This window comes from Lissotriton helveticus, chromosome 12 (assembly GCF_964261635.1).
Source record: "Lissotriton helveticus chromosome 12, aLisHel1.1, whole genome shotgun sequence".
NCBI classification, from domain to species: Eukaryota; Metazoa; Chordata; class Amphibia; order Caudata; family Salamandridae; genus Lissotriton; species Lissotriton helveticus.
In genome coordinates this window covers 655893049-655910872 of record NC_136073.1, presented here as the reverse complement: position 1 = coordinate 655910872, position 17824 = coordinate 655893049, and the positions used below count along the sequence as shown (strand labels likewise).

The 17824-nt window shown below is 41.7% G+C and overlaps 1 protein-coding gene across 2 annotated transcripts in view; it reads right to left on the bottom strand.

Annotated features, from left to right (window-relative positions):
* LOC144798246 (butyrophilin subfamily 1 member A1-like) overlaps window positions 1-17824 on the bottom strand; it is a 415895-nt gene that overhangs the window by 81109 nt on the left and 316962 nt on the right. Inside the window, exons 6-8 of one of the 2 annotated variants that reach the window (XM_078668995.1) lie at window positions 14935-14955; window positions 14824-14844; window positions 13215-13235 (exon numbers count right to left, since the gene is read on the bottom strand). The exons of the other annotated variant lie outside the window; for it this stretch is intronic. Coding sequence (XP_078525121.1) covers window positions 13215-13235; window positions 14824-14844; window positions 14935-14955 — 63 coding nt within the window. The remainder of the gene's footprint in view (window positions 1-13214; window positions 13236-14823; window positions 14845-14934; window positions 14956-17824) is intronic. 2 annotated transcript variants of the gene reach the window in all.

Sequence of the window (17824 nt, the reverse complement as noted above, 5' to 3'; positions counted from 1 at the left end):
TATGTTAAATAATGATGTATCAAAATTAATTCTGGTGCCCATCTTCTCCCTTAGGGTCCTTTTGTTAATGTGCTGATGCTGTTCTTATGTCTATGTACTGGCATTACCGTGTATGTTTTCTGGATAAATCAAAGCTTACCCATGCGCTCGAGCTCTCCAGTAAAGAGAAGACTCCAAAACGTTATCCCTAGGTTTGAGTTCCCACTCCGGATCGGGAGTGACAAAGGAACTCACTTTGCGGCATATTAGCAAGGAATTGCGATATTTATCGCAAAACGCGATTAGCACGTTTATTGTTATCGCTGCCTATCGCTGCATATGTTGGCGGAGAAACCATGCTATTAGCAACATTTATCTCCATTGTGCTAATATATCCAGCGATAGCGGCGAAATGCCTGAATATCGCTGGAAATCCAGCGATATTCACACATTAATGCCAATGGGGACTTAACCTGACAATCCACCTCCCTTTGAAGAAACAGGTAAGTCATGTTTTTAGCAGGCGTTAGATTCTAGCGATAATTGCGCTTAGCGCGACTTCTTTCATCGCTTCACCTGTGTTGCTGATAGGCGATAGCTGTGTTAGCGACTGCTTTCAGTCGCTAACAGTTTGGGTACATGCACTTTGCATGCACAAGCAATAAATATCGCTGACATGCAAAGCGGGCCCCAAACCGGTCGCTATCGCCTGAAAGCTGTCGCTAACTGCTGTTAGCAACAGCTTGCTGATAGGGCGATAAAAATATTGCCTCTTTAGCGGCAAAAAGTGCAGCTAAAGCAGCGATATTGCCCTTGCTAATAAGCCCCTTTTGTCTTATGCTGTCCAAGAACTATGCAAACCTTTAGGGTTTCAACATTTCCTTTGTGTTTATTGCCGAGTTTTCTGGGAAAGTTGAACAGTACGATGAGAATTCTAAAGAATGTCTAAAATATGTAATGAAACTGGACTTCACTGACCTGACTCCTTACCCTTAGCAATCTTGCCAATTCAAGCCATTCCTAGACAAGGACTAAATAAAATGAATCCGCTGGCCCATGAATTTTCATTTTACCTCTCCAGTGTATACCGTGTTGCTAGATTTGCTCTTGAATGATGAATTGTCTTTAGAATGCTGCAAACAACGTTTTCACTGTCTCAACCGCTTCCATTCTCAGGTCCAAGTTGTACTGCCTACCAGCCCAACAAAAGCCAGCAATGATATTACAGCCTGAGAGTGGGTTCATTTCAAGATTTTCCAGTGAAACTCTTCACTCCAGCCCCAGTGGCAAGGCCTGTACCAGATCCTGCTCATCACCAACAGAGATGTGAAGTTTACATAGACTGCCTGGCTATCTTCAACACCCATAATAGCATAACGGGATAACCCAAAAAAATGTCCATGGACCTGGGTAGGATAGAAGACAGTTGGTCCTAGACTTATTTATATACAGACAACTTGTAAAGGCATTATAGTTCGAAGAACACATTAGATATGCATTTGATTGGCATAATAGTCACAAGTACATTCAAGATTCACAAATATGCGCATCCTTAAAGAAAAATGGCACCCATTATTACTGCAAAAGTGACTGTTTTATTGATATTTTACTGGCACTTCTTGGTAAACAGATCACCATATACAAAAACAAGATGAAAGGTTGCTCCAAAGGGGAGTGAGAAAGAAGAAGTGTGCTCATGTGTAAGACAGATAAGATAAAAAGAAGGGAATCAAAGTCAGGGTACACTAAAAAGTGAATCAATTGCAATCAATATACATCACGAAAAACTGGCTATAATTTACAGTGATGCCAGTTTATCCGGGCTTGCCCACAGGTTATTCTAAATGTCACTTATGATTTTCCAAAAAGCTGCACAGAAAGATATCTGTGGATTGGGCAGGGCAAGGTTGGTACCGGGTACAGGCCCACTTGGGAAAGAGTGTCGACGTTTTGACCCTGGTGCATGGAGGGTAAGTTACATCCTCAGCTCACAGGTCTTCCTTAGGACAGGGGGGAGTGGAGACAACCTAAATGTTTGACTAGTTGAGTACGGCATGGATACCCCAGGCTGCACGTAATCTTGAAGACCAATGTCATTTTTGGGTGATTGACTCTCCCTACATATAGGTTGTCTCCACTCCTCCTGTCCTGGGGAAGACATGTAGGTGTCAGTGGGTATTAACAAGAACAAACAGATACAGTGAGGGTCCCAGGGGAGTTTAAAGACCGAGCACAGTTACAAACCCCTAAGTCCAGATTCTGAAAAACACACAAAGTAACTGTGGGTCTAGATAAGTTAGTAATTGTGAGGGTCTGACCACCAACCTGATCTTAACTAAAGCATAATCCAAATAGTGAGTGATGCTTCTCGGGTGTGAAAGTACCCATCAGATATCTTTCGGTGCCACCCTTGTCATCAGTTGGGACTCCTTACACCAAGGAGGATATTGCTGCATCCAACAACAAAAACAAACGGATGCCCCAGGGTAAACAAGGGTCTATAAGGATAACCTGACAATGATACCTGAAACGCAGTGCGTGTGAAAAAGAGGAAAAGTGATAGTGAATAATATAAAATTGGAGAGTAGAGAGGGAGAACAATTTATTAGATACCTCTCATACTTCCAAGACTAAAAACCAGTGCGGGAACATAGTAAATTTCAACAAATAGCTACTATATAGTTAGAAAAGGTCGACATGTTTCAGCAGTATGAGGACCTGGTGTCCACTGCTTTATTCAGGACCAAAACTTTGCTACTGCATAAGTGCGAAAAAAACAAGAAATCACCAGTGTGTGTAAAAATCCATGAGTGTCACCAGGACGCCTAGGATCTGTAGCCGTCCTCCAATTACCTTAAAAAGTGACGTCCAAATGGAATAGGTTAGCGTGTCAGACAAACACAACAACACATGAACAAAGACACATTGGTATTTGATAGGAAATATCACAATCGATGGCGGGTATGAACAAATGTTTCTTATACCTCCAGTACCCACAAAGGATGTACTAAGCCCAACATCAAGGCTGTCGTCCACTCACCTTCTTGGTAGGACGTAGGTGCTGCGCCTCACCTGGCTACGGCTCAGGTAGGTGGAGCACCGCTCTATTAAAAAATAAAAACAGATGTAAGTCATAGACACATCATATTTATTATTGTCACTTAATCTACATTGTTCATAAAGGGAGTACAGTAAGGTAAAGATGTTCAGAGCACGCAACACTATTTGTGTTACAAGTGTGTTCACCCTACATTACTCTGATAGCAATTAGGCACCAAGTAGCTACCTGGTGTTAACATAAACCCATTGTTCTTTAGTGGGTATCAGTTCTGGTTCTTGACGTCCCAAGTTGTGGTTCTACAATAAGCGGTATTGCTGCTTGAGAATGCAACTTGTTTATGTGTGAATTCTTTAATGGTGCAAAACACATGTATAGCAGATAGCAGCCCCAGATCGTTACTAATCTCAGAGCAGTCATACTCACAGATATGTAACAAACAGAGCAGTTCAGGCTTATCTTTTTGGTAATCAATTAGACATTTCTGAGCGTTACCACATAATCATACAGAACAACGCCATGTCGTTTCCAGGAAATCAGTTAATCACCGAGTAGTCATACTTGCCGATACATAACTAGCAAAGCTAGCGTTAGTTCAGGCTTTTCTTTTAGGTAATTAATTAGGCATTTCTTAGCGTTCCCATGTGTTTGTACAGAAAAACACCATGGCGTTTAAAGGAAATCATTTAAATGCCGCCTGTAGCCAACTGTTTATATCTACAGTCTCTCCTAGGACTTATTATCAATGCCTTTATGCGTCAATAGCGTTCCGCATATATTTAAACAATACAAGCCCCCGCGGAGTTACCATCGAGGCACATATTCCTGTCCTGTTTAAATAGGTCCTCCTTTAACTCTTTGCTGATAGGCGTACTGTCTAAAATGTGGAGATCATTACAACTCACTAACGATAGACAGAGGTACATTGCCGAGTCCCTACCTGCCCGTCGGTACTCCGGGCGTCCCTCTCGGCCGTCTCGGGGAGGTGCCGATTAAAACACTTCCGCATTCCGGGACGCGTGTGAGTGCACAATACCACGTGATCCTCTATGAATGCCGGGAATTGTGGTTTCAGATCCCTGGTTCCCTGGTTGTTTTTCTATCGCGTGTGGTTCATAATGTGTGCATTGCAAGAAACATGCATGTCATATACAGCCTTCCATGCACCCTAGAAATACATGATTAATCAATTGCGATCCGATGTGAAATATCACAGTCGCATATATGAGTAGTACTCTTGTATGAATCAATAAAGTTTGATGCCATTGAATTTTATTACAAACAGTGCTAGCGTAGGTTGGAACATTGCGCTTATTGAAAAATCAAGCATTTACCAGCGTTATTATCCTAAATCAGGGCACTCCTTGGTATTTTAGTTTTTGATATTACTAACGATCAATGCTGGCATGGCTTTATCGTCCTTAGTTTTTAATTCTGGTAGCATGTACATTCTTGAAAACAGGTCCCATTACCTCATTCATTATGTACGCTCTCTTCAAAATAGCTAAGGCAAATTCAATCAAGGCACTCTTTGGAAATAGAGCTTTGAGCATCTGATTTTGTAGCAGACAGGTTTGATGTAAATACAGGCATGACGCTTATTAATGAATTTAGGCACATCTCTGCGTTGTTCTCACTATGGCTTTCTGGGTCATGGCGAACTGTAGTATTTGAGGATAATTTTTTAAAAATGTTAGATTTTATATAAAACCGATGTGTCTTTTCTGCGGTAAACTAATTCCTAGCCTCATTCACTTACATATCCAAACTCCTATGTGTAATATAGTTAGACCCTCATAGTTCTTCTTGCGCACAGCCCATTGTTCTTATAACAGTGACAGGTAGTGTCAGGAATTACTCACACTACATTTACTGGTAATCGGCCAAAAGTCAGAGTATGGCTAATGGCTTTGCAAGATTAACATTATGCTGGTCATCAGTGGCAAAAAGATCAGTAGACCAATTAAAGCAACATACAATGTATATCCTTGTTGAGATCTTCTTTATCTGTGTTCAGTTTGTATACCCATTTCTGTTCTTTTTTTAAAACTTATTTGATGACATTTGTAGTGTGTTCTGGAATGATAGGCTGTTCTATAATTGTCCAGGTAAAGTCTGTGTGGGTATGCCCCACTGCCAAGAAATGGTTGGTGAGGCGGGTAGCCTGTTTTTTTACACCTGATGGTGCTTTTATGTTCCGAAATCCGAACCTTTATCTTCCTGGTGGTCATATCCGCATACTTGAGATGACACGGGCAAGTAATAAGATAAATCAAATTCTGGCTATTGCAGTTCGTAAACCGCCTTTGCTGCCATGGACGGTTGCTTCCAACATCAATACTCGTTGATTTAGGTGTCTGGGGGCAGGCTGCACAGTTATCACAGGGGTGATGCCCCTCGACGGCTGGCATATTCCAAAGAGTCCCAACCGACCGTGCTATTTTCATTTTAGGTCTCGTGTGTACAAGTTTGTCCTTAAGGTTGGGTCCTCTTTTGAATGCAAAGAGTGGCGGAGGAAGGCCGTCAGATCCGGTGTTCAGGATGGTCCAGTGCTTCTTGATTATCTTTTGTATGTCATTCGATTGAGTGCTGTAGGTGTTCACGCACGTGATTCTTTGATTCTTGTCTTTTGGAAAAGAAGGTTCAAGAAGAGCTTCGCGATTATTATTGGCCGCTCTCTTTAGAGACTGGCGTACCAATTGTTTGGGATATTTCCTAGAGCGAAGTGGTTTCTCCTGTGCCCCAGCATGTTCGCGAAACGACTCTCATGTCGAATAGTTCCGTTGGATCCGTAAAAACTGTCCATACGGTAAATTGTCTTTTAGAGCCTTGCGGTGGCAGCTATCATAACATAAAAGAGAGTTACGTGCCATTGGTCTTTTGTATAATTCGGACCGCAGACCTGTGGGAGTAGCAATAACAAGAAGATCTAAAAATGCTAATCGATGATTGTGATGTTCCACAGTAATACGTAGACAGTTGTTTCTGGTATTCAACCACTGATAAAACTGAAACAGTTCATCAGTCGTACCTCGCCACACAACCAAGATATCATCAATGTATCTTTTCCATGTGCGTATAGATGCAAAAAAAGGATTGGTTGGTGTTAAAATGTGGTCTTGTTCGAACTTATGAACATAAAGGTTCGCTAAGCTTGGGGCAAAAACGCTGCCCATGCTGGTCCCCGATATTTGTAGAAGATTGTTTCCTCAAAATGGAAGAAGTTTTCTTTCATGGCCAGGCTTGCCAGATTCATTATCAGATGCACTGGTGTGATTGAATTTAGGTCTCTTTCCAACAGCAGGTCTTCTATTACGGCCATGGTGTCATCCTGGGGTATTGACGTGTATAAGGATTTGACATCAAATGACACGAGTAGGTCAGTATTCATGTCGAAGTCAATTTCAGGAAGAATCTGGAGCACATCTTTGGTATCCTGTAGAAATGTTGTTATTTCTCTCACCATAGGTCGTAAAAAGATATCTACAAAAGTAGATAACGGTTCCAACAGAGAACCGATCACAGATATAATTGGGCGGCCTGGTGGTGGATGTTGGTTCTTATGTACTTTCGGAAGCACATAAAAATAGGGCATGGTAGGGTATGGGGTACGTAAGTACTGTGCTTCGTTTTGAGTCAACCACCCTTCTGAGAGTGCTTCTTCAACGATGTGGCCGATCGTATTAGTGAGTCTCGCAGTCGGATCCTCAGTTAGTGCACGATAGGCTCTGGTGTCTTGCAGTTGTCTCATGCATTCATTGTGGTAAGTGGTGGTGTCAAGCAGGACAATATCCCACGTGGTATTGTGCACTCACACGCGTCCCGGAATGCGGAAGTGTTTTAATCGGCGCTACCTATCCGTTCGGCACCTCATCGAGACGGCCCAGAGGGATGCCCAGAGTACCGACGGGCAGGTAGGGACTCGGCAATGTACCTCTGTCTATTGTTAGTGAGTTGTAACGATCTCAACATTTTAGACAGTACGCCTATCAGCAAAGAGCTAAAGGAAGACGTATTTAAACAGGACAGGAATATGTGCCTCGATGGTAACTCCGCGGGGGCTTGTATTGTTTAAATATATGTGGAACGCTAATGACGCATAAGGGCATTGATAATAAGTCCTAGGAGTGACTGTAGATATAAACAGTTGGCTGCAGGCGGCATTTAAATGATTTCCATCAAACGACATGGCGTTTTTCTGTACAAACGCATGGGAACGCTAAGAAATGCCTAATTAATTACCTAAAAGAAAAGCCTGAACTAACGCTAGCTTTGCTAGTTATGTATCGGCAAGTATGACTACTCGGTGATTAACTGATTTCCTGGAAACAACATGGCGTTGTTCTGTATGAATATGTGGTAACGCTCAGAAATGTCTAATTGATTACCAAAGAGATAAGCCTGAACTACTCTGTTTGTTACATATCTGTGAATATGACTGCTCTGAGATTAGTAACGATCTGGGGCTGCTATCTGCTATACATGTGTTTTGCACCATTAAAGAATTCACACATAAACAAGTTGCATTCTCAAGCAGCAATACCGCTTATTGTAGAACCACAACTTGGGACGTCAAGAACCAGAACTGATACCCACTAAAGAACAATGGGTTTATGTTAATACCAGGTAGCTACTTGGTGCCTAATTGCTATCAGAGTAATGTAGGGTGAACACACTTGTAACACAAATAGTGTTGCGTGCTCTGAACATCTTTACCTTACTGTACTCCCTTTATGAACAATGTAGATTAAGTGACAATAATAAATATGATGTTTATGTAGTCCTCCGAGCACTCAATATATCAATGTCTATGTCGAATATTATCTTCATTCATCAATGATTATCCAAAATTAGAATCCAGAAATGTCTTTAGAAGTTCAATTTATTGAAAAGCGCAGCCAACACGTGTTTCGTCAGTCCGTAAGACAATGACTTCTTCAGGGCATCAATATGAAAATTCTTTGTTGTCGCAATCAATGAAAGTAACACTTGTCCATTCCCATTCAAATATGTAAATTCAACAACCAAGCAATTTCTGGTTATAGTGTTCAAATATCAGCATCTATATCTCAAGTATTCGCTTGGATCCAGGTTTAGTAGTAATAGTTTTTATATGTTATCCTCCGCCACAATGGAGCTCATGTATACCTAATCTACAGTATATCGCGTTTGAGATTCTCCACTCTAGTCCTTATTTTCACCATCAAATTGTTAGTTCATACGTGTACGTATCAAGCCTCATCCTCAGGGTCGCGTAAACGCTAAACGCCACAGAATACGCGACCCTGAGGATGAGGCTTGATACGTACACGTATGAACTAACAATTTGATGGTGAAAATAAGGACTAGAGTGGAGAATCTCAAACGCGATATACTGTAGATTAGGTATACATGAGCTCCATTGTGGCGGAGGATAACATATAAAAACTATTACTACTAAACCTGGATCCAAGCGAATACTTGAGATATAGATGCTGATATTTGAACACTATAACCAGAAATTGCTTGGTTGTTGAATTTACATATTTGAATGGGAATGGACAAGTGTTACTTTCATTGATTGCGACAACAAAGAATTTTCATATTGATGCCCTGAAGAAGTCATTGTCTTACGGACTGACGAAACACGTGTTGGCTGCGCTTTTCAATAAATTGAACTTCTAAAGACATTTCTGGATTCTAATTTTGGATAATCATTGATGAATGAAGATAATATTCGACATAGACATTGATATATTGAGTGCTCGGAGGACTACATAAATATTGGCCTTTGGTTTCTTCAGAGATCGTGGTAACCGGTCTCAATTCTCCTCCTGAGCACCGACAATACGCATGATATTGTAAATTGACTGCTTGCCTATACTCTGCTGTGCGCTCTTGTTGACCGTTACCTATTTTTGTTGTTGTAATAAATATGATGTGTCTATGACTTACATCTGTTTATTTTTTAATAGAGCGGTGCTCTACCTACCTGAGCCGTAGCCAGGTGAGGTGCAACACCTACGTCCTACCAAGAAGGTGAGTGGACGACAGCCTTGATGTTGGGCTTAGTACATCCTTTGTGGGTACTGGAGGCATAAGAAATATTTGTTCATACCCGCCATCGATTGTGATGTTTCCTATCAAATACCAATGTGTCTTTGTTCATGTGTTGTTGTGTTTGTCTGACATGCTAACCTATTCCATTTGGACGTCAATTTTTTAGGTAATTGGAGGACGGCTACAGATCCTAGGCGTCCAGGTGACACTCATGGATTTTACACACACTGGTGATTTTTGGGTTTTTTCAAACTTATGCAGTAGCGAAGTTTTGTTCCTGAAGAAAGCAGTGGACACCAGGTCCTCATACTGCTGAAAAATGTCGACCTTTTCTAACTATATAGCAGCTATTTGTTGAAAACTACTATGTTCCCACACTGGTTTTTAGTCTTGGAAGTGTGAGGGGTATCTAATAAATTGTTCTCCCTCTCTACTCTCCAATTTTATATTATTCACTATCACTTTTCCTCTTTTTCACACGCACTGCTTTTCAGGTATCATTGTCAGGTTACCCTTATAGACCCTTAGTTACACTGGGGCATCCATTTATTTTTGGTGTTGGATGCAGCAATATCCTCCTTGGTGTAAGGAGTCCCAAGTGATGACAAGGGCGGCACCAAAAGATATCTGATGGGTATTTTCACACCCGAGAAGCATCACTCACTATTTCGATTATGCTTTAGTTAAGATCAGGTTGGTGGTCAGACCCTCACAATTACTAACTTATCTAGACCCACAGTTACTTTGTGTGTTTTTCAGTCAGTGGCTATTGCCAGGTCACAGCCCCCGTGTGGTGGGTAATCCGCACCATAGTTGCGACGTAGAGTAAATACTTTTTATTAAGTTGTGGTTACCAACATTATTGAGGAAAATAATTAATCAAGGGTGAGTCAATCACCCAAAAATGATCTTGCTGACTGAAGCACTCCTTTTCTTGTCTGTATGCTGCACAGATGTCATCAGGATGCAGTTCGTCTCCTGCACATGGCTACCCGTGGCACTCTCGTAGTTGGATTTTCCCAGCTACCTGATACCTCTTTTAGTTTGGTGGGGCCTCTTTGCTGCAAGTCTGATTAGTTGGATCATCATGTGTCTTTGCCCAGAGGGGATGGTCAGCAGGCAAGAAGAAATCGACCATGCTGAGATCTCCAAAGACAACACCTTTCTGCAAGTTTAGGAATAGTACAAAGAGAATTTAAACCTCTCTTCATATTGAGTGTGCATCCACGTTCCCACAGATCCAATGGAGGAATGGCCATGATCCCAATCATGTTTGACTAGAGGTAACAATGCGATTAAGTACATGTGCATGGGCATTTCATTTCAGAATGTGATAATATCATTACTTGTGTTACCCTTGCGGATTAGGCAATGCCTCTGTCTGACTAACACATCTTACCTCCAGATGTTCATCTTTACAGCTCAAGACTAATTTGTGATGTCGGCAACAGCAGTATCGTTATGGGACAAAGTGAGTGCAATGTGTCCCTAGCCAAGCACACTAAAGATATTCCTTTCACCATTTTTTCACTAGTTGGGAAATCCTGAGTACAACCCAGAGTACTTTTAGCCTGGCGTATTGCTCCTACTGATCAGGATGAAAACAGAGAGCCCGATTCACAGAACTAACTTAAGACTAAATCCTAAACTTACTACTTTTGGTATTCACAGAATGCACTTACTACTTTTAGTATTCACAGAATGGATTTACGACTACTAACTTTACGTCTGCACTCGGGCCGCAAATTCCGGCCCGGGAGTGGAGCTTCTGGCCTGGAGGCGGAGCTTCCAGCTTGGAGGCGGAGCTTCCGGCCCAGAGGGGGAGCTTCTGGCTCAGAGGTGGGGACTTAGCCATGGCTGAAATCTCCACCTCTGGGCCGGAAGCTCCGCCTCCAGGCCGGAAGCTCCGTCTCTGGCCTGCAAGCTCCACCTCCAAGCCGGAAGCTCCACTCTCGGGCCGGAATTTAAGGCCCAAGTGTAGACTTAAAGTTAGTAGTTGTAAATCCATTCTGTGAATACCAAAAGTAGTAAGTGTATTCTGTGAATACCAAAAGTAGTACGTTTAGGATTTAGTCTTAAGTTAGTTCTCTGAATTGGGCCCAGGGTTTGTGTCTGGCAGCCCAAGGTCTGGTTTGGATCCTGCATCAGTTGAGCCTACCATTAGACATTTCTCATTAAAAATATTGGGGTGAACCCTGTGTCCCTCAGAACCTGGGTAATGGTAATACAATGTACAATAGGTTCTGTAGGATAAACCAATTGCTTAGTAAACAATATTTAATAAAGGATACAGCATAAAAAAATTCAAAAACTTTTGGAACAAAGGCTAATAAACATTTCTTAGACACCAAACGAAACCCACCGAAGATACTGATTCATTTGTTGATATGTAATATTTACTACTTTAGTATATGGCTGTCACATGCATGAATTAAACAACATACAACATGGATAATGTGACCTTCGTGAGTCAAGTGACATGAATTGAAAGGTGGTGCTGTAGAAGAACTATGCAAGACGCACGGATTACAAGCATGTGTACATAATATGAATCAATGTGGGTCTGTCCTTTTACAATTATCTCACATGTACTAGTCACACCCTTAACAATTCATTTTCCTTGATATTGGGGTGAGGAGACTATGGACATGAGCTGAACTAGAAGTGTTGACATTTCGACCCAAAAGTATGTGCAAGTCGGCAAGCGTCACAGCGGGTCCTCTTCAGGACTGATAACAGAAGTGTAGGTAGCAAAATCCACATACAGTCAGACATCCCACAGGGTAAATATGGCTTGAGTAAGAGCTGGAACTACCTCAAACAGCTACAGCTGCTGGTAAATCAATCACAGGTCAACTGTAATTTATGGAAGCCTTAGGTGGTCACTTAATTACTTCACAGATTCAATTTTCATTTGAAGTCACAAATATGTTTTCATTAAAGAATAATTCTTACAGAAGGTTCCACCATCCGTTTGGAATATTTACTCCAGCGAGGCAGTAAATGCCATTATTTATCAGCGAGATGGGAAATTTTATGCTGTATCATTTATTGAAAATTGTTTACGTTGACATTTCTTAACACAACCACCTGCTTTACATAAGATACAGCCCCGTGACATTTCAAAGACTGCCTGAGTCTATGCCATATTTATTCCAAGCTGTGGAATTGGAATGTCTAGCTATGACATATGTCAGGTTGCCAAATTATTAGAGGGACTTATAAAGCTCAATTACCACTGCAATAATGTTAATTTCCACTCAATCAGTGGGTCAATGAAATGTGATGTTGAAATATACAATGGCTCTTGATTTTGTCCTGCTAAGGGAGGTGTTTCCACAATACTAGGTTTAGAATTCTCTATCAGTATTACACATTTTTATGTGGGCATATATGAGCAGATATATAAGATAAGGAAAAGATATACATACAATTGATGATTATATGGATTTTGCAGGGTTGAACCTTTAGTCATGGTTAATAAGAATATTTAAAGATTGTTGAGATTGTTTTAATTTTTCATCACTCTCTTGTTAATGTGAATATAGATCCTTGTCTGAGTTTGTATTGCCTAGAACACTAGTCTCACAAAAGGCAAGGATATTTAGAATTCTACCCACCGACAATGCAAGATGATGATCAAAATGGTTAGATGATTGATTATGAAGCCTTAGAACTCTCGAATGTGATATGGAACACAAAGTGACTAGATTACTGAACATTAAGTTGTCTTTTCACAGATTATTACTTTTCCTTCTGCCAACAAACCTTTAGCGTGTGAGGAGTATGTCTTCCACATTCCTAGCAATACAAACTATCTTTGTCTTTGTCTACCTTTTGCATCTTGCCTATTTATTATTTTTATTGATGTATCCTTGAACCATACAAATATGAACTTCATAACCTTAAGTGTGACATTTTTATGTTTCTGTAAATATTCCTTCAACTATTAGGCTACTGTTCAGCTAAAAAACTGGAATTTGTTTAATAGCACCAAGATCAAATGTGTTTCATAGGTTCCAAGATGCTGACATCTCTGCCCCACCACCTCTCTAGGAAAGAGGACATTTGTTCAGGGGAGCAAGAAAGTGAAGAACATTTCTTCTGCTTTTAAGTTTAGAAATGCTTGCAGTCTTACCTGAATCCATTGGCTGAAAATCTGTCAAAAAATAATTAAATAAAAATTTAAGAGCTTCTGTAGTATTTATGTTAACTAATACTAATATATATCTGTAATTACACAGCAACATTGAAGTCCATTCCTCAACCCCAAAAACATAACTCACTGCAATATTTAACTCTTCGTCAGAAACTAATAGGGATGCTATCGTTTTCCCTTGAACGGTTGGACTCTCCTCTATAGAGGGGAAGATCCCATATCCTTAGTGATCCTGTAATTTTCCCTTGAAAAGTTGGACTCTCCTCTATAGAGTGGAAGATTCCATATCCTTTGTGATCCTATAATTTTCCCTTGAACTGTTGGGCTCTCCTCTATAGAGCGGAAGACCCATATCCTTAGGGATCTTGTAATTTTCCACTACTATCACAGTTACCTTTCCATCTACGTTTTCTAATATATGCAGGACTGCTTTGTTGTGCACAACTTTAGTGGGAAGTTCTTGCAAAAAAATCTATTGTTGGTTATTCATTGTTGAAGTGCCTCAACAACAAAGAACCCAGGGACATAGTATCAACAAATAGCGATATTTATCGCTAAGTAGGGTTAGCGGCAATTTTTTATCGCCGCGCATCACGGGATTTTATCGCAGAGATAACGTGCTATTAGCAACGTTTATCTCAAAAGCGATAAAATTCCCGGCGATAGCGGCAAAATCCGTGAATATCACTGAGAATGCAGCGATATTCACGCATTATCGCTAACAGGGTCTTAGCCCTTATATCCACCTCTCATTGGATATAATGGCTAAGAACTGGTCTGAGCAGGTGTTAGTTTTTAGAGATATTTGCGCTTAGCGCGAATATTTCCATCGCTACGCCTGTGTTGGTAATAGGCGATAGCGATGTTAGCGACTGCTTTCAGTCGCTAACAGGTTGGGTACGCCCACTTTGCATGTCATTAGCGATAAATATCGCTGACATGCAAAGCGGGCCCCAAACCGCTCGCTATCGCCTACAAGCTGTCGCTAACTAATGTTAGCGACAGCTTGCTAATAGGGCGATAGTATTATCGCCGCTTAGCAGCCGAAAACGGGCGCTAAAGCGGCGAAAATTGCCTATCGCCCCTTGATAATATGCCCCCAAACTCTTTCACTGACACGGTTGCACTTTACTGAGACCCTTCCAGTGACCTCCTCTTCTCCTGCTATCTACAGATCCATGTGAACCGGAGCATGACTGGAGGTGCTTCGATGCCTCTATTTGCCCCACCTCCACGGGAACTACCTAGATTCAATCAATGCCATACCCAAAACCGTAGATTGTGTAAAGGTCATCAAGGGGGTGTTTCTACCTCATGTTTCCAAAAGACACTACAGACAGCTCGATCTCTTCTCTCATTTGCTATGATATGACTCCTATGCCTCATGATGGAAAACAACCCCATTTTCATATCTGCTTATCCACAAGCTTACTTACAGCACAGGCTCACTGTTGTTTCCTTTAGATCTCATATGGGAAGGACTGTTGTAGAGCTTAACACATGGTTACCACTTGGTATTTAATTCTCACCTCTGTCTCTGTTGATCACAACAGGTTCCCTGTAATGGGCTAAACAATATCACACTAACCTTTGAATCTCTGCAGGTAATCTGCCAAAGAAACAAAAACATACAAATGAGTCTACAATGGAATGTTTGTATGTGCATACCTTAACATTTGCTCAAATTATTTTTACTTACCTCTTTCTTTAATGAGAGCATCTGCAGAATGAAGTATAAAAAGGAAACATTAACATGAGACTTTTTTAGTTTTGCTTCACTTATACCTCAACTTCTCAGACTGAAAACATTAATGTCACACTGTGAAAAAAAGTCCAAGGTTCCGCAATCAGTTGTACTATCCTGCAACAGCAGAGTCATTGACTTGGCTCAATTGGGGTATATTCAGAGTATATTGGGTATTGCAAGTCCTATGCATGGCTCTTGAGAGCTGTACACCATGCCCTTGGATTTATTGTTTGAGTAACCCTGTGTTTTCCTTTTTTGAGCTCGGCAATCATGCAATCCTACTGAAAGCTCCCCAATGAAATAACAGGAGACATCAAAGATGGGCTGTGATTTCATAGTGGGTACTCAAAGTGCACAACTCTTTTAGGCGGTACCTACTGCCCCTTGGCCAGGGTTACTAGAGACTGGTAGTGTGGCGGCAGAAACATTATAGTAAGGAGACAAGCCCTTTTATTAACTGTGTTCCACTGGGGGAGCAGTCAACACCTTCCAGCCTCCCTTAGGCAGGTCCTTTGCCCCATCATGTCAATCAATCAATCAGGGGCTTGTGAAGCGTGGCAACTAACCCATGAGGGTCTCAAGGCGCTTGGTGGGGTGGGGGGCTACTGGTCCCTCCGGGTGTAGGAACATTTGAAGAGCCAGGTCTTGATGTCCTTCTTGAATTGGGTCAGTGACATGGATTGCCTGAGGTGGAGGGGCAGGGTGTTCCAGGTCTTGGCAGTGAGGTAGGAAAATGAACTTCCACCGGTTCTTTCTTGTGTATCCTGGGGACGGAGGCTAGGGCAAGTTGGGCGTAACAAAGTTGTCTGGCGGGTGTGTGGGAGGCGAGGCGGTGGTTCAGGTATGCTGGTCCTTTGTCATGGAGAGCTTTGTAGGCATGTGTGAGGAGTGTGAAGGTGATCCTCTGGTTGACTTGGAGCCAGTGGAATTGTCATATAAATGCAAACCTTTTTCCCTCTTCCATTCCTCCCCTACCCTTCTCAATCCAAATAACTGACTAACATATCCACCACTCAAATTACTTCCATATTTCACTATATTAATTCAACACTGATCCTTTGTGGGTTCCGGAGTAGCTTGCTACTCGCCAAAAAAGCACTTCAATGCCTCATAAGGGGTAGTAGGCGCTATATAACTGCAATTACAATTACAAAGTTCCTCGAGTAACTAACCTGCGAGTCCTAGAAAGGCTCTGACTCTGAAATGCTCTTCAGGTAGACCACAAAGAACTCTTCTAGCCCTGATAGAACATAGGGCCAAATTATCAAGCAAGGGCGATACATTATCGCCGCTTTTATCGGCAGGAAAGAAGCCCAGGTTAACACCAGAACCTGGGCTTCTATGGGAATTCACAAGGGCATATTATCAAGCCCATTATCGCCGCTTTAGCATCAGTTTCCTGCCGATAAAAGCGCCGATAATGTATCGCCCTTGCTTGATAATATGGCCCATAGTTCGTCAGGAGCTGGTAGGTGGCAGGATCATTTTTCAGTCCATAGGGCATTACCTTAAACTGGAATAACCCCTTTGGAGTAGAAAATGCGGTCTTCTCCTTGGTATTGGGTGCTAAAGCAATATGCCAATAGCCAGATCAAAAGTGCAAGTCTGTTGACCCTTGCTTATGCATCAACACCACTGAACTGGCAGGACTACAAGATCTCTCATTAACTCCCAAGGCCAAAATCTTGACCATTTAAGAATCAATGCCCTACTGTACCTGGTCATATAAATGATGTCTTTCTTTTGACAGGCAGATAATCTATCAATCTTATAAGCACAGACAGGTGTCACCCCTGAATTCAATGAGAAAAGATGGTAAAATCATGCAGGTATCTCCCTACACTCGTTCTATTGCTGAGGAGTAAATCGGGGGCAGGATGTACCACTTCCGTGGACCTATCATTCATGTCAGTATGTCAGGAAGAGATTCCTTCTCTTCTACGGCTTCCTATGCCATCGCCTTGATGTTCATTGAGTAATCTCTCCTGAAATAAGGCTTAATATGGTCACATGGAACACCCTCTTGGGTTTCCTTATGGCACCTGTGTCCACCTAGTTCACATCAGAAACCTAATGCATTGCCTTGAATGGTCTGCACCACAAACCCTCTAAAGGTCTAGGACAATACCTCCTGATCCTCCTTCTACTTAGTTGGCATTGCTTTCTGGTCATAACACACCTTTAATATTGCACCACCAACTCCTATAGGCCAATCACAAAGTCAGCTGTATCCTTCTGAGGTGCCTCAGAGGTTGCTTCTTTGATCAAGGTGAGCGGGTCATGCACTGGGTGCCTACACAGAATATATTTATTTCCCCTCGTTTTGTACTCTATCTATGTGTGCTGCATTCTGCAGCACACATAGTAAGAGGAAAATGCCTCAGAGGATTGTTTTTGTGCAGGAAGGTGTCCCTTCCTACACAAAATCAATTCTGCTTACAACGCAGGCACCCTTGCGCCACGACGCATGGGTCTCTGCGTTGGCGATAAGCAGCACATTGTGTGCCAGGGCAGGGAAAGGACAGAAATGTGCTGTATAATGTTAAATATGGTGCATTCCTGCCCTTTCCCTATCAATCAGCGCAGCAGAAGGGCTTACTGCGCTGCTTGATTTTGTTTTATAAATATGCCCCTGCATTTGCAATATTTTTTCATGTAAAGAGTATGTTGGTGATGGGACAGATGATTAAATTCTGTTGTTATGGGGTTTGAGTTTTCTGAAATACAAGTGAAGAACTCAATTAAACTTCTACTTGCTGAATGCCAGAGTGATGGGAGGGGCAGAGACTGATTTATTGCTTGACTGCCTTAAAGAGTGCTTTACGTCTATTGGTCACTTCAT